Raw genomic sequence first — 22,264 nt, 5'->3', positions numbered from 1 at the left:
CATAAGACAATGTGAGGGTGTTGTGATAATAGAAGGTCAAAGCTATGTATGGTTGTTTTCCATGCAGGGCTGGCACAAAAGACAGCAACACAAAGAGCCATCCATGGTAACGGCTTCAGCATGAGTTTCTATGACTAGATATTATGTAATGTTATTATATAATACTGGTTACAACTGCCCAGCTACAACGTTACATAATATCTACTCTTAGAAACTCATGCACTACCACCCATGACTCTTGTCTGTGTGGCTAAAACAGTATAATAGTGAACCCCTTTGATGAGTAGCTATAGTACATTCCTATAACAATTAAAGCCAATAAGCTGTAACTCTATAATGCTTGTACATTGCAATATTAGTCTGGTTTGCAGGTAATAAATATCAATCAGGTAGCTAATGGTTCATTTAAATACTTTGTAATGCTAGACTAGCTGGCTGATTGGTTACAGGTGTAACTCATTTACTAACAGCAAATCATTGCAATTAAGCAGTATTATAATTTATGCTTATGTCTATTTGGGAGTGAACAACCTAATACTTATGTGTATTGACTGCATGTGGAGTTACGTAAGGAGATGCAATATGGATTTATGCTGGTTGCAGATGAAAGAAACCGTATTATATCAAACAGTTAGCTATCATAACAATTGTAATGAGGTAAGGGAAACCACATTATATCAAACAGTTAGTTATCATAACCAACGAAATAGCCTTAACTGTACACATGGTCAAGCTCGCATATCCACTTATGCAATATGTTATATAAGACAGTGTGAAGATGCAGGTGATAATAGCACTTTTCATCCATGCAGTGCAACTGACAAAGAGTTGTCACTGATCATTGGTAGCAGCTGTGGCAGCATACCTACAAATTGTGTATCATGCTATCCACCACTTCAAATGTATAAACATTTATGCATGCATTTATACTCAAGTACATATTTCAGCGTTATCTATCACAGATCCTTCAACATCACTTGAGAAGATTGAAATTTAATTAATGAAATTGCAGCTGTGGGTAAGTGCAAGTATTGACATGTGGCATATGTACTGTATTGTAAACAAATGATGTGAGCTGGCTACATCACACTGTAAATCCAACTTTGTCATCTTAACAAACTGCCATTTTGTAATGCCTTGTTTGATCATCACATTCATCAGCAAATCATGACTAGGCATCATGAGAATTATGTTCTCAACTAGCTAAATGTCTACATCAGAAAATCATACTTTACTGCCATGCATTCCCAACTATATAAGTAGCAACATAAATTACAGTAACACAATGAAGTATATAGTGTACATCCGTTACAGCTATATCTGAAGGCAGTACGTGACATGCAGTTGTCACCAATGCTGTTAACTACTTCCATCTGCACTGCCAGCAATATTGATATTATGCTCTTTTTGGTACATACAATAAGTAAATTGTCAGTAAATAACATTTAAAATTGTATTTTTTACTACCTGGAATTTTATCGATTAAAAGCTAATAATGTATAGGGGGTTGCAGTTACCCTAGAGGAGTTAGTTCACGTTTGCAAAAGAATTTTCCATTATGCAATCTGAGTATCTGACTACAATATTTTTTAGTTGACTGATTCCTTGTTGCACCAGCTATTCAGTGACTACCAAACGTGTCAGTTAGGATACTTTGTAGTGAAAACTATTGTGACAGCTTTACCTTTAATAATTATCATCGCAATTTTATAAGTACTCAGCTGCTTATGGTAGATATTGTCAGGTTGCATGGAGTAAAAAAGATTCTTTTGGTAACGTGAATTTTATCATTAACTCCTCAGTCTAGTTTTTAGTTTTTACCCTTTTTGCAGTATTGCAGTTAGCTATACTCTCTAGTAAAATTCAGGTGTGTTGAATCCTCCCGGCCCTGGCCAGGGATATCCCCAATGGGAGTTGCTTATAAGGTTACTTTATATTTTTAACATTGCATGGATGAATTGTATATACTTGTATACCCTACAATCTATAGTCACATGTCCCAATAAAAATGACATTCAGCCTACCTGTAATCCATTCTTTATAATTCTGGCTGTGGTAGCTACATGTTGTCCACAGGTCTTTGATGTAGGTCAAGGGTGAATCTTAATGTAGGTTCTGTCTTGATTGTCCACTTCACAGGTGAAGTTTATCACTAAATTTAAAATGGGTTACTTATTGCATATATAAGTTAAACTAATATTACCAGTAGTGCTCAAACCACTCAAATTGCCTGCATTCATTATAAAACTACCCAAATTTGACCTCCAATGTATTTAGTACCTCTAGCTAAAAATAGTTACTGATGTAATGTTTTTAGACTTGTCGAATTTTTCTGAAAATGGTTTTGAAGGTGTGATTTTACTATCATATGAGCCCCTCTGTATCCTCCCCTGTAGATACACCATCATTTTATGGCTATTATCCTGTTAGGACTGTGTCGGTGAATTCTGGTTTAGATAGTTGTGTGCAACCAAAAGTTAACTGCACATGGAATTATGTAAGGAGACACAACAATATACATTTATGCTAGATGCCACAAACACAAAGAGATGAACCCACATTTTTCAGTATCACTGAAAATGCCATGGCTGTGGCATGACTGCTTATGGCATGACTACTTATGGCCGTGGCGAGCCATGGCTGTCAGTGTGGCATGACTGCTTATGCAATATGTTACATAAAACAATGTGAAGGTATTTGTGATAATAGAAGATCAAAGCTATGTGTGGTTGTTGCCATGCAGCACAACACAAAGGATGGACCTACATTCAGTTTTCATACTGTGGAATGACTGCTTATGCAATATGTTACATATAAGATAATATGAGGGTGCTGTAGATCAAAGCTATTTGTGGCTGTTGCCAAGCAGTGTGGCAACACAAAGAGTCGTGGCAACACAATGAGACATCACTAGTGGTAACAGCATGCATGAGTTTCTAAGATTAGATATTATTATATAATACTAGCTACAAAACATTACATAATATCTACTTTTAGAAACTCGTGCTGTTACCACCCATGACTCTTTGTGTGCACTGTACTGCTTGGCTACAATAGTGAACCCCTTTTATGGGTAGCTAAAGTACATTCCTATAGCAATAAAAGCCAATAAGCTGTATAACTCTTACTCTATAATGTACGTTGAAATAACAGTCCAGTTTGCAGGCAATAATATCAAGCAATTAGTTCATTTTTATTAATGCTAGACTAGTTAGTTAATTGGCTACAGGTATGACATATTTTTTCAATTAAGCACTACTACAATTTGAGAGTAAACATGATTTCAACCTATTTGTGCATTGACTGCATGTGGAGTAATGTAAGGAGATGCAACATTTGGATTTATGCTGGATGCCACAAACACAGATGAAAGAAACCATAATCAAACGATTAGTTATCATAACCAAAGAAATGACCTTAACACTACACATTTCTCATGACCACTTATGCAATATAATGTGAAGATGATCAAAAAGTATGGTAGTGCTGTATATTAGGTAGTACTGTATATAGGGATCACGGAAGTATGCAACTTTTCACAACAAAATATTGACCAGAAACCAGCCTCACAATACATGGTGCCTTGGCAGTATTGGTTAGGCATAACCAAGCCCAAAAGTGCCCTCAGTATGATGCGAAACGCTTACTATAAGTCACAATTCTTTTGTATTCGGTGGAATTTTCTGCTGACTGTCTAACTAACTGCCTGATGCCTTCAGACAAGCATAACTCAATAATGGCTAAGGCTACTGATGATTTTTTCACTGCTAGATATCACTTCAGCCCGACAGGTGCCTTTTGGCATACCACAGTACACATGCAGACTGCATGCTTCATGGATTACCTTTTCCTCTTTGTGTGTCACTTATCTTTGCTGACAGTGCAAGATGTCAATTGTGGCGGGGTGCTTTGATGGCTTCCCTATACATTTATAACAGAAATTGTCCATAGTTTTTTGTAGTAACTGAATTGATTGCAGAGGCGCTTCTTTCATTTGTAATGCTATGTAACAGGTTGAACATAGCTGAACAACAAAGTGTAATGGGCCACTCTCCACTTTTCAAATTAATAGTTGGGGGCATGCATTCAGACAAAATCATTAATTCTGGTGCCTATCTTTCTAGAATGCACGGGTTCAACAGTCTGTCCAGCCATAATTATGTTATTAAAAAGTAAACAAAAGGAAATGTTAAAATTCTAAGTTTGTTTAGGGATCAAAGGAATAAAAAGTAGTGAAACAAGTGAGGTCCCCCTACACCTGAAGGTATATTAGTGAACATTACTATTCATCCCTAATTCAGTCATGGGTATAGACTAAAATAGAGATTGTCCACTAGTATATACGTATATTTCAGGGTAGAGTTGTGGAACTGGACAGAATATCATATCCGCTTACTGAGCAGATCATAACTGTCGATTATCCAGCTAACTGATATTTCTTGCAATTTTTGTGCTGCACCTAGCTAGCATGTAGTTATAAGTTATGCTCCCTTAAAATTTTTGGTACAGTTTTTCAGATTGTCCCTAGCCTATAGTGGCCGAAGTAATGGGCACAAAGTGATTATAGCAGAATCCTACTACAAATGTCAGAAGTGTGATACATGAGAAGAACACCCAAAATGTACATTTTTGAACAAACAATCTTAGAGATTATAATTATAGTCATTCGATAATGCAATAATATATATAGCTGATAACTGGAATAACTGGCCAGTTAATGAGTTTACCCTGTAACATATATTTCACTGGTGGCTACAACCACTACCTTCTATGAGGGATTATAGAAATAGAAAGTACTAAAACAAGGGAGGTTGCCTATACAGTGGAGAATCAGTCAATTATCTGAACCCAATTATCTGAACATTTCATTATCCTAACACCAAACTGACTGCTCAATTAAGTATTTGTCAACAAGTGTATGCTTTATTAGAGTAATTTACTGAATATAAATCAATGGATGTTTGATTATTACATACTATAACACCCCTCCCCCATATTAGTTCAGATCATCAATTCTCCACTATATAGCTACACCAGTAATGCCAGTGCAACTGACAAAGAGTCATAGAGTGGTTTGTAGTAACAGCTATGATGGCATGCCTGCAAATTGTGTATTATAAATATGTAATGTAATGCAACCATATGTATACAATGTATAATATAACAAACAACCTATATGGGGGTACTTATCTAAAGCCAAAGAACTCTATAAAGTGTAGATTTCAGTAACAGTTATAGTAAAACATTGGGTTATGGTTTGGCTACAACTACCTAAAACAGCGCAATCCAAAAAATTGATACAACTATTTTGATAGGGTATACAGAGTATTTGTATGTAGCCAGTTTGGGATTTCCAACAGCAACTGTGTTATAAGCAACAGAGGTCTTGGGGCACAACTTAATAGTCCAACAGCCAACAGATCATTTCATGGATAAATTAATGTGATAGTTTAATGAAATTATTTGTATAACAGCCTGGGATACATTGATAAATGGGCATGCACATACAGAGATGAACCCAGTGACAAAAATGTAATAATTTGTAAGCAATCAAAGTATTATTTTTTCTAACTGCAATAAAGTGTATTGACGATATGTCTTGTACATCCAAGTACATGATATAAATACAGGAGGTCTATATCTATTCTCATGCATGACTAAAAATACTGCAGACTATATATATATATATATATATATGTATAGCAGTATAAGCTCGTATACTCAGTTTTGCATCGTCCACATTTATATTGCTATATACAATGGTTAATCTAGAAATATTCCTTCCCTAATGAAAACCCTGAATTCAACACTACACCCTTTCCAACAGTACAAAGTATTATTAAATAAGTCTGTTAATACATGGATATTTATATGAATGCTCTATTAGAGTATAATTAACTAGTATCTCAATCTTTTTATGAATTTTCAAACAGGCTCATCCCATCTGTGAGTCCTTCCCTGAGAGATAATTATTATAAAATTGTTGTGCTGTGCTACATGCTGTACCAAACTAAGTTCCTGTAGTGGTGGAAAGCTTAGAAATCTAAATTTCAAAGGGAAGTTTCCTTAACTTTTCACTTTTTTATTATTTATACAGTGTTTAAATAATTTAAACAAGATTAATGTTAATGGTGCAGCCCTCAGAAAGGATATGGTGAAAAAAGATGCGAGTACATGTTAATACCCTAACACTATAATGATACAGAGAAGCATTACACAATCCCGGACTGGAACAACTTGAACATTGAGGACTTAAGTAATTGTGATTTAGATTCCTTTAAAGGTTATTTATTTCATTGTTAGTTAACCACTATACATGGTTTTTGTACATTAGTGTTGTACCCTTGATGGGTTTTGCTAATCAGCAAATAAATAAATAAACTTGTTTTCCTAATTAAAGTTCCTGTTCGTGAATGAGTTCCCACAATAGTTTTATGATAAAATTGCCAAAACCCCTTACACATTTGCACACAAATTTTACTGTCAGTAAAACAGATTAATTGAATATGCATATTTCAGCAAGCAATAGGTTCTGCTGAAATGAGGATATTATATTGTCCATATTAATTCTTAACTGCAGCTTTCTTAATTTGCAGCTCCTTCCACTGCACGGTTTACAGGATACTCATACGGATTAATAATAATAGTTTCTCCTTCTGGTATTTCTAAAGGGTGTTCATGTTGCTGCTCATCATAAATATTTGATACTCCATGGTGCCTGACAAAGTGTTTAGGATATCGGATTGGTGGAGAATGATTACTGTAAACAAAATTAAAATATTTATATGGTGTTACAACATAAAATTAATACAAACACTTTGTGGTTTTAATATATTTACATGCTAGCTACAAATACGTAATATGGTAACAAAGTTGCTGTTAGTGTAAAATTAAAATTTGATAAGTTCCACCCGATAATTATAGAAGTGCACTGATATGAAAATTTACCAATATACCAATATCCAATCAATATAATGGCTACAAAATTACTGTTCCCAATGCCAATAATCTTTAGTGCAGGGTTGCATCTGAGCACTTTCAGTATGGACAATGAATGTTAAACATTATGGCAAAAAATGTTGCCAAAATGTTTTTGTAAAATGAAAAAAAAAGACTTGTGGCCCTTGGCCACTATGAAACAGTTAGCATCATCAGCTAATCACTTTACCCACAGTGCTACAAGGTCAGTCATACAAAGTATTGAGTAATAATACAGGATATGTACACTATATTATTTGAAAGAACAATGATCGATTAAAGTGGTGCTGCAGCCCTTTCCAAAAAAGTTAATGATGAACAACTATCAAAAATTTTTGAAAATCCCATATAAAAATGTTGATAGCAAATGCGGCTCAGACTATATATAACTCACCACTAATGCTATAGGTGGGCTTTCACTAGTCAATTGTACTACCTCAGGCAGAAGAAATCACCACTTTGTAAGAGGCGCTGTACTGGTCTAAAGTACATCTAGCCCTCCCATAGCATTAGTGGTGATTTGTAGTCTGAGCAACATTTGCTATCAACATTTTTAGATGGAAATTTCACAAATTTGATTCGCACTTCCTGCCACATGCCACAATACATTCATTCACCATCATGACAATCACATGCTTATTAAAACGTTTTTGATATGCATATATATCCTCTATTATAGTACTTAAGTGAAATATTTGCTAAAAGTAAACTTTTCACTGATTTCCAATACTACTGATATTTAGACCAGTTAACTTTACATCCTGCAAAATTTGCATGCACTTTTGAAACCACACTTTAAATCTATGACATGTAAGCATCGTCTCTGTTAGCCTTTACACATACCACTAAACAGTAAAATATATACACAATATTACAGACAACGAATTATTATCCCTTCAATACAAGGATCAAATGTCCTGTGCACTCCTCAATCTCAAAACTTAAGCAGATTTATTAACAAGAATTCTAAACTTACATAATATTCTGCTCTACCCTTGTCAATCAAGCTCTACACTCTAATCAAGACAAATTAGGCACCAAGCTTGAGCCAGTTATGCTTTGAAAACAGCCTATTGTGTTTGTGAGCAGTGCTCAAAAATCAAGCCCAAATTATCCCTTCAAAATTAAGAAAGCTGACTGTTTTATTAGAGTGTATATCAGTGCTTCTGATAGCAGTGTTAGAGTAAGTGACTGCTCTATTAAAATATCTCAATCTTTTTTGTAAAAATGCAAATAATCAGCCATGAAACAATTAATATAACAATATTTACATGCTTTTTATATGAAGTGTAGTAATACTGTGTTTCTTTTTAGCATGCTGATGACACTCTAATTAAATAAATTTTGAAAATCACCCCCATTATACTGGCATAATGCTTGATAATTTTAAGACACATGACAGTGTGTTGTGCGGTCAAGTAGTGTGCACCACACCATAAATATATTGACAGGAAGAAATGCATTTTTAACTCATGCATAGCTTTCTCGAAAGCACACAATTTTTGCATTATAGTTGCCAGCTACCTTTGGTATTTCACTTTCCAAATTTCAGCAAAATTTCTTCATGCATTTGTGAAATACAAGCCCTCAAAGTTATGCTTAATTTCTTTCTCTCTCTCTCTTTTTCTTTCTTTCCTTAGCCTATATAATTCTTCTTCTTGCACACTTTACACAAAACCAGTATAAAATCCAAATGCACAACTCGAATACTCGATTGCTGTGAATTTTGGCATTACATTAAGGAGGTATTGAGGTAAATTCATATATACACCAAGTCTAATATTCTTGGAGTTATGGATGATTACTTTCATGTCTGAAGGGTAAACCACCTAAGGGAATGGCTTGAAAATTGGTCTGTGTGTAGATTGCAGGCCTATCAACCCTCGGCCTCTGGGATTTACCATGAGACTAATTTTACTATCAAGCTCAAGCTCTCATAAGCAGTAGCTCTAAATTCATGAGGCCAACCAATTCTCATGGATCAATACCATGAGACTCACAATTTCACTGCCAAGCTCAGGCGAGAGACCAGAGTCAAGGTCTTATACAAGCAGTACAAGGTGCTTTTGGTTCTTTGAATGATCCGTAGTTTACATAATTGGTAGCATCATGTGGGCTTCCTATTTGCAAGTGTACTGCATTTGTGTGGATAATTTCTTTGCACCATGTTTTCTTACACTGAGAGATGATCATCTAGTGCTGAGTGTTCATATTGTAGACCCAAGCTAAGTTTAGTGGCACCTTCACAATGATGCTCATGAACAAGACCAAATCGAAACAGTAACATGTAGCAGTTATGAACAACATGTTTTGCTTATTGTATCATGAGTAACGTCATCTGATGGAGGCCAAGGAATGGTGCATGTGAAGTCAGTAGTGATTCAATGAACCCAAGGAAACATTATTCATGACAACCACCACATTGTAATGTTATACACAAAGATACTGTGTCATCCTTTCTTTCCTAACTTGATGTTGGTTCCACTATAAAAGTTAGGCCATAAATAGAGATGCAAATGCATGATTATAAGCAAACAAAGCAGAGATTTTCCCAGCAATTAAAGTAGAGCAGTAAAATTGTCCATTTACTAAAAACATCAAAGTCAGTTTGTTAATTATATAGACTCATTGAGTCAAACAATTTACCATATCAAAATAATGGTGAGTAAAGTAGGGTGGTGCTCTGTGAGTAAAGTAGGGTGGTGCTCTGTGAGTAAAGTAGGGTGGTGCTCCATTCTTAAGGAATGGGGAAGCCCTTCAATGAATATGGCAGCCAGTTTGAATCCTGATCAAGAATTGGCCTTGAACCTACTGGCTACTGCTTAATACCAGTACTATGAACAGAATCTGGACGTGGGTTTACGTCAGAACTCAAAAGAGGCTAATGCTGAGGAGGCAATACAACTACTAAAGCCCTTGGTTCAGACACCATGAACACCTGCTCTCCAGGCTTTGTGGCCAAAGAAAAGGTAAGTAGTATGTGTTTGGTGAGAATTTTATTTAGTTTTAGCCTCTAGGTTGAATTGATACATCTCAACTCCCAAGTTGCAACATGGCCTTGTGTCACATTTTTAATTCAAGAATTTTCCAACTCAAGTGTTAAACACTGCAGTAATGGTAGAGGGAAATAATGGAGTAGGGCTAGGACATGTTTAAAAAGAACAACTAAGGAACAATGGCTTAGCAGCATTCAAGTAAAGATATCTTTAGATGGACAACTGAGAAGACGCCATTACTGTAAGTACAGCAATCCATGAGTAGCTTTGTGATGCACAAGTTTTAAAAGCTATAGTGATGCTCATAAAAGATGGGTATGTGAATATATATGTGCTACATGTTGAAGGTGGCCTACTCCCCAGGAATGACCGGGTGCTATGCCAGTGCAATCACCTGCTGTCTCTGCCTATATGATGATGTGCAGATATAGCAAACTGTTCTGGTCATCATAACAGAGTCTTCAAGTTTTTCTGTTTCCTGGTTGGCAGATATATAAAAAATAGCAGTGAGAGTTGCAAAGTTACAAGGAAAAACCAACATGATGTACAATTGCAGGGGTTAAAATACTCTAATAGAACAGTCACCAAATAAAAAGTGAACAAAAAGTTGTCTATAGCTCGAACAACAGTTTTAACTTCCAAATCCTTAACCACTGAACTACAGTCAGCTGCTCAGCTCACTTTGTATAAATGTAAATTCTAGTTTTACAAAATCCTAACAAAAGTTCATAAGTAATCATAGATCTACCAAAGGAATAATTCAAATTGTTCTAAAACATCCCATGCGTTAAAAATTAATAATACAACAGTCAAAGAAAATTCCACAATACCACTGTGATTTCTGTCTTCCAGAATCATCATAATCATTATTGTGAATGTAGATAAGAAATTTGGTAAAAACAAGCCCCAAAACCAGTTGATGGATGGGTTTGGGATATTTAAAATACAGTACAACAAGAAGTAAAATATTACAAAAATTAGTCAAATAAAATTCACAGTATTTATAATACTATTGTATTTCTGTCTGTGAGGAAATTGGGTAAAAACAAATCACAAAGCCAGTTTATAGCTGGAATGGCTGCAATGATGTTAGTTGTTAATGCTAATAAGCCATTGATAGGTACTGCAGCCATTTCTTGGCCACCACCTTTGATTATGCACACCTTTATTCACCCAATCTTTTGAAGGATGCACCCTTTTTACAGCTTAGCTGTTTTGCATGGTTAACTACACATGATCAAGGTTTCATGGTCCAAGCCTAATGCACACACATACATGTACAAGTCATGTAACTAAGTAAGTAACAACTAAAATGACACAGTTTAGAGATGCATGATAATACTCCACTTGAGAGGTATGTACAGCAAACATATATTTTTATGTATATATTATTGTATATGACTGTCACATTTCTAAACAGCTATAATTATACATTTGATAACATACCTGTTCAAACTTTGCTCCACTTCTTCTGACCTATAAGACATAAAGATGTTAACTGTATACGTAACTGATGTATGAATTATTTACGATAGATATTATGCTATTGAAGCTAGTTAATATGTGAGTGGGTTTGGGGCCATCATGTGCTCTGATAGTTGCTGTACATTACAGCACTACAGCACATGCAGCATAAGACTTTTGTGCATGCACGTACACAGATTTGCACGTTAAAGCATAAAGCTTGCTACCACTCGTATATAGTATATACGAGTGGTAGCAAGCTTTATGCTTTACTATATACACATTTTCATTTTCAGTGTGCATGGTTTAGTTTAGCAAATTTGGCAAGTCTGTCATTCCCAGTTTACTCTCTGTGACACCTAGCTGTTCTTCTCACACACACCTTAAAACAATATGGTATTATAATTCTATAAACTGCATAAAAGTGGATGAATCCAAACAACAGATGTACTACCAAATGCCTCAACTCAAGGGACAAACTTCCTATAATTGAGTTTTAAACTGTAACAGAACAAATTCAATGCTAGAAGAAAATCCAGTGCATAAGGAAGAAATTTACAAAAACTATAAGAACAACAAACTTTACAGTTAATAGCTATTATATTATTTAAACTGCACATGTACACATATGCTAACTTATATAAATCATTTTCAACAACACAGGTATGGCTGTTTTTCACTGATATAATCACAGGCTCAGGTTTACTTCTTCTCCACCAAACAGCAGCCACCACAATGGATACTATGACCACCACTACAGTGATAACTGATACAACAATAGGAACAACAATAGCAGCAGTGTTGCAATCACTACTATCACTTGATGTAACCAACTGCTTGTCCACTACAGACATAGTCATTTGTACTGTAGACATGACAACGGCAGTGTGAGTGTAAGTTACATATACTGTATTTGGTGTGTTTTGAACTGTGCTACTACTACTGGATGGTGAGATGCTGGATTCTGCAACTTTATTGGAGGATGTGGACTCTGAAATACTACTGCTACAAGTAGATACCCTGACACTAGTAGAGGATGAAACACCAATGGTAGATGGTGCTGCTGGAGTTACTTGACTCCGACACGTCTGTGTTGCTATTGGTAAATCGTCAATATCTTCCATGTGGCTAACAACTACACATTACAAGGTAATCTATAATATTATGTGTATAAATTAACAAAATAATGATTATAACAATATTGTACAACCTGGGACTTTACAAATGTATGACATGCAACATCACTTCTCATTGATACATCAACCAGATAATGGAGACTATACATGTAGCACCTCCAATATTTAATTTTACCTTATTTAGTAAAACTCAGCAAGAACAAAAATAATAGTAATATCCATAATAATAATGCCAACACTATTCCGCTGATTACCTTGACTACTTAGACATCCAGTTAGCTCAACAGCAAAGCAAGGATCGTCATCACTATCAAGTATTTGAAACTTGATTTCAGTTGAATTAACAGGTAGAAATATTGGCATAACAAGTGTGCCAAGTAAAGTATACTCCTTAAAAAACCAAAATTAAATGCATTATGTTCTTGGTAGTAGTAATGTATACATACATTTGCTCCACCAATATTGCTGTAGAGTACATCGCTGGAGTCATAATACAAACTAAAGGAGACTTCATTATTGGTGCTAACAACTTGTAGTTGTGTCAGGTAAACCAATTCAGTAAATGTTATGGTGGCACTCTGTGGTGCTCTGTGTGAGGCACACCAGGGATCTTGTAAGTTCAACACCTTCTTAGATTGACGACCAGATGATGTCACCATAACCTTGTCTATGTTATCATCATGGATGGTAGCAAAAACAGGGCATTCTACATGAAAATAATGTGTATAGTATACGTACTCTCATTAAATATAGCAATAATATCATTAAAACAGCAAAATTGTGACCACAAATCATGATGGAAAATTTCATGGTTTCGTAAAACTCAGCTAGGCTCATGTTTTAGCTAACATGCCACTTTAAGAGACAATTACTTAGTTTCCATAATTATATAGTTGGGGGGATTCATTAAATTTACATACTAATCTCATGTATAGTAATACTGAATCCATTACTGACAACTTTTTTCTGTAAGGACTATAGGTACAGTGTACTGCAATATTTTATAATTTTAGTTATTTCAACAGGGATACAACATTAGCCAAGGCTGTTTCTCAGCTGTGCCCTGAGCAAACAAGCATACACACATACATAATAAATGAAAGCATAGCTAAATGGTACCGCTTTAGTTGATATGGTGGAAAGGCTGTTCCAAATGACTGTGTCACAATAGTACAGACTTCTCTTCCCACAGTTTACATGTATAGGAGGTACATATTGATGACAAATATTGCACCCATGAGGACGGCTTGTCACAGACACAGCAGTTTTGAAGGTGCCTTGTAAATAGAAGGGTAACCACAAAATTTAATATAGTGTAGATTCAAGAGTGTAGCAACAAAATTTAGTAGGTGAAACATACATGGCTGTTCTAGTATAGACAAGACTGCTCTTAATAGCATATATGTGACCGGATTTCACATAACCAGGCTTCCACACACACAAAATCAAACTTACGTTTTTACCAGAAATGGATTGCTAGCCTAATACACTATCATATTCCGCACTGTACTTCCTTCAGGACTGGCAAGTCTGGTTTCTGTGGCAGCTTTCTTCTGATTCTGTCAAAGCCACGAGTGGGAGATTGGTGCCATTGAATGGCCATGGCTTTGTGATAATGGTGTGTAGTGAGCTGGGACTTCACAGAGAGCTCGCCAATAGTGTTCTCAGTCAATGTGGAGTGATTTGAGGGCCATGGAGAGCCCAAACTTGGCCTCTGGATTCCAATCGTCTTCTTGTTTCATTTTATACCCCTATATTGAGCCCACCCACCGCCCCCTACCCTCCCACCCTATTACTACCACCTGTGATATTATTACCAGCTCGAGAAAAGCTGCCCAAAACAGGGCTAATTTTGGGTATCAGAAATGTATACACCCACTCAGTGATAGCTAGTAAATAGATGCATACTTGGTGCAAATTTTGTTTGCACAGCTGTAGGCACTGGGAAGTTATTACACAATGATTACTTAAAATCGCCATATCTCCTAAAGAAGCTTTGTGCATCGAAGCCGGGTTTTGTCAAATTCAGTCACATATTTTATTTATTTATTAATGTTTGACAGTACAAATAAAGGTACTGAGAGCCACTGGCAAGTGCTGCCAGGAACTCAAACTAAAGAAAGGGGGAAATACAAAAATAAAATAATTTATTAGGTAAGTTCTCTGTGCAAGGGTGTCATCGATGCTGTGACACAGTGGCAACAAGGGCAATTGTAATGAAAAGAATGCACATTAGTAACATGAAAATTTTGAATAAAGTTTTTCCACATGTAGTTATATATTTTGTGTTTGATAATACAAATAGGAAGAGATAAAATAAGTTCTTTTCTGTGGCAGCTACCTTGTTTGTCGTAATAGTAGCTACACCACTGGCACATTCAACCCCTTCCCTTGCATGTAATAGTGAGTTAACTAATCTAACCTTTAACAAAACATCCATATAGTTCCATTCTAAGGCAAACTGAAGCACCTTCCCACTGTATAGGAGTGACACGTACAAACTGAGCTAGTACTGGATGGGAGAAATTCCTTGTTTCTTCTTCCAAACCGCAAACACTGTTTCCAGCAAATATCTAAAAAGTATATAGTGAACTAGTATTTGATAATGTGCAATATCTTTACTTACAATTTGGTTTGAAAATTGTTCCCTAATACAGTCAAACACCCTATCAGACCTTGCATACTCCACAAAATACTGAGTTACATAACCACCAGCAGCTTGTAGAATTGATATCGCCTCTACCACAACTTCAGCACCAAAATCAATTTCAATGTATTCATCTTGTGTAATAGAACATTGAGAATAGTCAGAACACCACCCAATATCAGATTTTATTGCTTTAACTGGTTTGTATTGTTCATTTGCAGATGTGGAAGTTACCCTTGTACCCAATACAGAGCTGATTAGTGATCCCTCTTCAAGCAGTCCTATTCTGTTAATACACTGCGTGACTGTAAGGAAAAAAGTTTACACAAAAAATTAAGCTCATATATAGTACAAAAAATGAATTAACTATGCACTTACAGTACCTTCTCTTGACTACAGAATAAAACCACATTAATGATATCTAGATCAGTTAAAGCATATAAGAAGGGTGCAGTGTTTTTGCAGGTTTTTTATATATATATATATATATATATGCCTATACAGAGTGCCATGACTGCCATTTCAGCTCATGGTCAGAGGTACAAAATTAGTCTATTGTTATCAGTTACTTGATGGTAGTGGATAAATTTTCACATACTGTGTATGTTTGTATTGGAGTATATGCACAATTTAGTAAGTTACATATCAAGACAAATAGTATAGTGTTTTGTGTTGCCAAGAAAGCTGACGTGCAACACCAAAGTTCAAGACACACAGCGTCATGCAGCCAAGAAAGTTTGGTGCATGAGTATTAACAAGAAGAGAAGGACGCATTTTCATTGCAATGCATTTCCTACAACTGTTTAATAGCACAAATGTGCCGTGAAAAGAAGATACGGCCTTTACAATTCATGACATGACAATGCTGTTATTATCAAATTTGATTGTCAATGTGGCCATTTCTTAATTGTCACCTTTCATCTCATTATACAGTGTAAAACACAGCTTGGTTGCTCTAGAATTGTTGTATTTAGCTACATACAGTGGTTTAAATGGTCACTTATCAGGTGTGAATATTTACTTTAGCGTATTATGTTATCCTTCATGCTCACTATAACTGGTATAAATTTTTAGTTGGTAGCACTCAGATGATAGATATTATACATTATAGTAGAACCGCATGTACACATAGAAAATGCTGAGTGAGTATAAGCCATTCCAGTGTTGCTGGTTATCATGTACAAGTACATACAAGGCAGTTCGGTGACACATATTAGGTAAAGGAAAGGATTTCCATGTGGTAACCACATGTAGTAAATACTATTGCCTTCTTGATATTCATGATGCAGAATTTCAAGTGTGTGCAAACGTTTCAAACACTTCATGCTTTGTGGGGGGAAGATTTTCACAATGGTTAATTGTGAATTCATACTTTTCCTTGCAAATTGGCTATTATAGTGAGCTAGTTAACTTATTACTATAAATCATTCTTAGACTATAAATCATTCTTAGACTATTCACTCTTGAATTTTAAATCACATTGCTTGTGAAAAATATTCTTACTTATTTACACAGTACATTGATGTTAGCATGTATCATAATCATTGTAACTATTTGAACAGAAGTTCAGCAAATCATGGAATGTCATCACTAAACCGAACAAATTCCAGACCCATGCATGCAGTGGTGGCTTCATCCTCAAGCAACACATTCTCTATAGACACGTGCTAAAGGAGCAGGAAGTTCCTCTGCATTCAACTTCAGCTTTTATAGGAATTGCTATCCTACTAGTGATAATTATAGGTATCTAGTTTTACCCAATAACCTTTGTAATGGTATACAGCAGTTAATGTAAACCTGACATGATACCACAGGGGCGGATCCGAAGGGGGGGAAGTTTCAAAGGGTTCCATGGAACCACCATTTTGGAAGAGCCTTAATATTACTTGATAAGCTGCTGCCAAGTTTTTCTCTAATTCAGTATGCTAGTGAAATAACAAGTACTCATCGCAAACACTTAGAGTGACAAAAACACTTGTTTTAGCTACTTTCTTTACTATAAAATCACTTGAACTGGTATACCTCAGCATCTTCATATATACGCAATAGATGCCTCTACAGTAATTATCGTTTCGTTGTTTAAAGTTATTGCAGGGATGGATCCAGGAGCTGATAAGGGGAGGGGCACAAACAGGCTAAGTCATAGGTGCGTGGCTGGGGGAAAATGAAGAAGCAAATAATCACCTCTTGATAGTATTATATTTGCCAGCTTGCATGGCCTTTGCAGATGGCTATGGAGTCTTAAAGCTTTTTAAAGGCTATGAGCATCTCAAATACCTGCAAAGTATAATTATTTTTAGAGGCACTTTGGTTTCAGGTGAGTTTGCACTAATATGGGCATATTTTTTATGAGATCTTGTATTAAGGTTTAGCGTTTCAATAGAAAGAAATAGCTAGCTATAATGCACGGCTAGCTACTCCACAAAGCATTTCTAAATGCCAAGATTTAACAGTGAAACATTGCTTGAGAGTAATTATTTGCTATGAAATATGCTAGGTAGTTATACTGAAGTTGTAATTACCATGTTCCAGAGTGGAACGCCTTTTTAAAAGTCTGGATCCGCCCCTGTACCACAGGCTCTAATGATTATACACAATCCGATGCTTCGAGTGATGGATAATAGTGTAATATTTCTACCATGTACTACCTATTAATTTATTGGAGCAGGTCATGTTCTGTGCTTGCTATATATGCATGTGTAAAAACACGATTAGTTACAGATGAGCTAACAAGCAAACAAAATGTAGCTCTTTTGCTACATATGGGTAAAGACCATGGTGGTGAGGTCAATCAAATAAGTAAAAAGCAATAGCAAAATATAGTTTGATACAGAAATGGTGCTAGCTATATTATCTTTTCTGCAAGATTGCAGCATCATCATATACATTTCATGTTATAGCTCATACAATTAGGCTATGGAAACATTATAAGCAATTTCTTACTGGCATTATAATATTCCAAGCTATTGTATTTCAAAATATACTGTGCAAGCAATGACTATTATTTTGCTTATGCTTCCTAGCAACATTTTAGTACAGATGTGCTGGCAGTCAATAATTTTGTAGTGCGTAAACATCTATATCATATATAGCATCACTGGCCGCTGCATCACTGGCCGCTGCATCACTGGCCGCTGCATCACTGGCCGCTGCATCACTGGCCGCTGCATCACTGGCCGCTGCATCACTGGCCGCTGCATCACTGGCCGCTGCATCACTGGCCGCTGCATCACTGGCCGCTGCATCACTGGCCGCTGCATCACTGGCCGCTGCATCACTGGCCGCTGCATCACTGGCCGCTGCATCACTGGCCGCTGCATCACTGGCCGCTGCATCACTGGCCGCTGCATCACTGGCCGCTGCATCACTGGCCGCTGCATCACTGGCCGCTGCATCACTGGCCGCTGCATCACTAGATCATGTGATGACAACCAGTGCTGCTGCTGCCGGGGAGTCAAGCACAAAGACCAGCAACTGCCACTTAACTTTTAATAGCCTTACTGCACACTGATGATGCAAGATATGTTGAGGTAGACAATAGGTAGTTTTAAAAGATGCCACAGTGCCTTGCGGGTTTCTGCCCACACACGCAAAGAATACAATCAAACTGTATGATATGTAGTCTATTATGCAAGCAAGCCATTTTGTCAAGGTAAAGGCTGTTGCATTATCCTATTATGAAGTGGTATATATTGTACATCAGCCGGACTGCACAGGTGACGGACACCATCACCCGGCGCACAAACGAATAGTATTTCGTGACACCAGCCACAGCCTACAGTACATCCTTACCTCCAGTGGTCACTTTCACTTCAGTTGTTAAGTAAAGCAGCAGGGTACAGTAGCATATGCAAATCAGCCGAGTGGCAACCAGTCGACCCATAATGCTTCACAGACCACGTGCCTAAATCGATAGTTCATTAATCCGAATAATTATATTATTTATTTATGGATGTACATACATAATAATTCAAAAATAAAGGTTTAGGCTCCAGGTCTTTGTTCATATCCATGTCCTGTAACTTCATCAAGTTTTTGTTTAAAGGAAGATATTATAGTAGGTGCTGAGACTACGTCGGATGGTAAGGAATTCCACTCATTAACAACTCTCTAACTAGCAAATTTACTCTCAATTACAATCTGGTTGATCAGAGAAGACCATCATGATTATGATGAATGTGTACAACAAAAAAAAAAGAGAGACAAATATGTGAATCCTTGGACTAACATGCGACCATAGATCTGATCTACACAGTATTTATTTATTTATTTATTTATTTATTATCTAATTCATCCAAATAGGAAGGGGTGACACCAAAAGGTTAGACCTGCACGAGGATGCTTCCCCAAAATATTACACACATACGTATACATATAAGTTACTATAGCATACAAAAAAATAAGAAATAACTGCACAGAGAACATGTACAAAAAGCAAGAAAATGCAACACATGCACACACAAGACAAACTAACAGATTACACAGAATCAAAAAAGTAGTGCTTTACAGCATGACGAAAAGCAGTACAATTTGACGACGATAAAATGTCAAAAGGAATATTGTTCCATATAAATGGTGTATTGCCAAAACAAGAATACCGGAGGGCATTGATGGTAGACTGCAGTGGGAGAATGGAAAGTGAATGCCGTCTCGTACAAGAGGTCACAAAAGAACAAAAGTCATTAAATTTGACAGCAATTCTATTGTTAATAATATCATAAAGGAGATTGACTGAAAGATAATCACGGCGAGATTTTAAAGATGGCCATCTCAACTGTTCCAAACATTGATCTGATGACTTGGTCCATAAAAACACAGAGGGATCCCACCGACTACCACATACCCAACGAGCAGCACGACGTTGGGTGTTTTCCAAAAGCTGAATGTTCTTTTGAGTAAAAGGATTCCATAGCTGACATCCATATTCTAACAAAGGGCGAACAACGCATCTATAGGCAGTAGATTTAACTTGTGGAGGGGCACCCCACAGAGTGTGGCATAAATAATTCAAACATTTGGTAGCCTTAGCAGCAATAATTTTACAATGTTTAGACCAACATAAATTAGTAGTAATATGAAGCCCCAAAGAGCATACTGAGATGGACCACTGAAGTGGAATATCATTCACAGAGTAAGTAGTAGTAATTGGAGAGCGCTTGTTTGAGATGTACATGCAGAGCCTCACATTTAGGTGGACCAAGGCGAAGTTGCCAGTGTTCTGACCAGAAAAAGACATTATTCAAATCCTCTTGCAGTAAATTGCAGTCACTACTGGACTTAATCTCTTTATATAGTGCTACATTATCAGCAAAAACATTAAGCTCAGAGTGAGATATGCATGACTTCATGTAAATCATTGATGTACAAGAGGAACAGTAGCGGTCCAAGAACTGAACCTAGGGGCACCCCCAAGAGAACTGGTAACCAATCAGAGTAGCAGCCATTCACCACCACCTGTTGATGACGATTGGTCAGAAAACCCCTCAACCAATTCAGAAGTGACCCTGTAATCCTTATTGCATTGAGTTTAATAAGCAGATGCTCATGAGAGACAGAGTCAAAGGCCTTTGCATAATCAAGGAATATACAGTGGGTAGTACTCCGACGTTCAAGACAAAGTGCCCAGTTATGAATCACAGACAACAATAAGGAAATAGTAGAATGGTTTGGGCAAAAACCATGTTGACATTTACTAGTGATTGGAAAGGGCAGATCCAATTTGACAACGAAGAATTCTCTCTATCACCTTAACAATAATAGATGTGAGACTAATAGGTCTGTAGTTACTAGAAAGACATGGATCACCCTTCTTAAATACAAGAACAACATTAGCAGTGACCCAATCCTGTGGCAGCTTTCCAGTTATCATTGACTGATTAAACAGTTTAGACAAAGGTACACAAATGTAAGCAGCTGTCTTCTTTAATAATAATGGAGGAATAAGGTCAGGACCACAAGCCTTAGAGACATCAAGGTTAATTAATTCCTGAAAAACATCATTATAGGTACACAAATGTAAGCAGCTGCCTTCTTTAATAATAATGGAGGAATAAGGTCAGGACCATAAGCCTTAGAGACATCAAGGTTAATCAATTCCTGAAAAACATCAGTAGTCAGTTGTGGGCATGGCAAGGAAAGAAAAAATGTAACTACATGCATGCATACATACATACATACATACATACATACATACATACATACATACATACATACATACATACATACATACATACATACAACAAGAAAAAGTCCTGTAAAGTAACTACAAAATCTAGTTCAACCAGTCTGGGTCGATAGTCCATTCTTTACAGTTCCTCCCAAAAAAAGATCCTCTGAGATGCAGAAATTGATGCCCCAGCCATTTCATCTAAAACATTTTATTTTTAATTTCAGGTAATGGCCTCTTGTGTGGTGTACAGTACTTAGCTAGTTTTAAAAATTTAGACTAGTCAATATGGAACAGATCAGACTTTACAGACTCCTTGAGCCTTCTTTACCTGTACACAAATACTAATACTAATATTGTAGTAGCTGTTCAATAGTTTATAAGTCTCAATGAGGTCTCCACGTTTCCTTTGATAATACAGGGAGTAGTTTCCTTAATTTGGATTCATACGGAAAGATAGTCTGGGGACAAGTTTGGTCGCTCTTCTCTGCACTCTCTCCAAAGACCATTCTTGTGCCTTGCTTAGGTCCCTTTGTAGTTCCATAGCATCACAGACACTCTTGATTATTGAGCATACCTTGGTATCATCCGCAAACATATCTAACTCACACTGAATAACTTCTACAAGATCATTGATGTACAACACAAAGAGCAGTGGTCCTAGTACCAATCCTTGGGGGACTCCACAAGTTACTTTAGACCAATGAGATTGGATTCTATTTAATACTACTCTTTGTAAATGACCATCAAGAAAATTCTTTAACCACAGTAGAAAATTGCCTCCAATTCCATAGCCTTTTTAACTTCTCAATAAGCCGGGCATTGAATCAAAGGCCTAACTTAATAAATCACATCTATTTCAGAAATGTTTCGAGAA

The 22,264-nt window shown here is 36.4% G+C and overlaps 1 protein-coding gene across 1 annotated transcript; it reads right to left on the bottom strand.

Moving 5' to 3' along the window:
• Positions 1-6,419: 6,419 nt before the first annotated feature.
• LOC136251863 (uncharacterized) lies at positions 6,420-19,140 on the bottom strand. The gene is made up of 8 exons (XM_066044263.1): positions 19,014-19,140; positions 15,201-15,526; positions 14,997-15,147; positions 13,021-13,280; positions 12,829-12,964; positions 12,075-12,573; positions 11,421-11,450; positions 6,420-6,760 (listed from the first exon to the last, which is right to left on the bottom strand). Exons 1-8 carry the CDS (start codon positions 19,102-19,104, stop codon positions 6,586-6,588), a joined length of 1,668 nt encoding a protein of 555 aa, XP_065900335.1. The 5' UTR covers positions 19,105-19,140; the 3' UTR covers positions 6,420-6,585.
• Between the last annotated feature and the right edge of the window lie 3,124 nt (positions 19,141-22,264).

This window comes from Dysidea avara, chromosome 3, assembly GCF_963678975.1.
Source record: "Dysidea avara chromosome 3, odDysAvar1.4, whole genome shotgun sequence".
Lineage (NCBI taxonomy): Eukaryota > Metazoa > Porifera > Demospongiae > Dictyoceratida > Dysideidae > Dysidea > Dysidea avara.
Note: the sequence above shows the minus strand (reverse complement) of the source record. Positions and strands in the feature narration are given on the sequence as shown.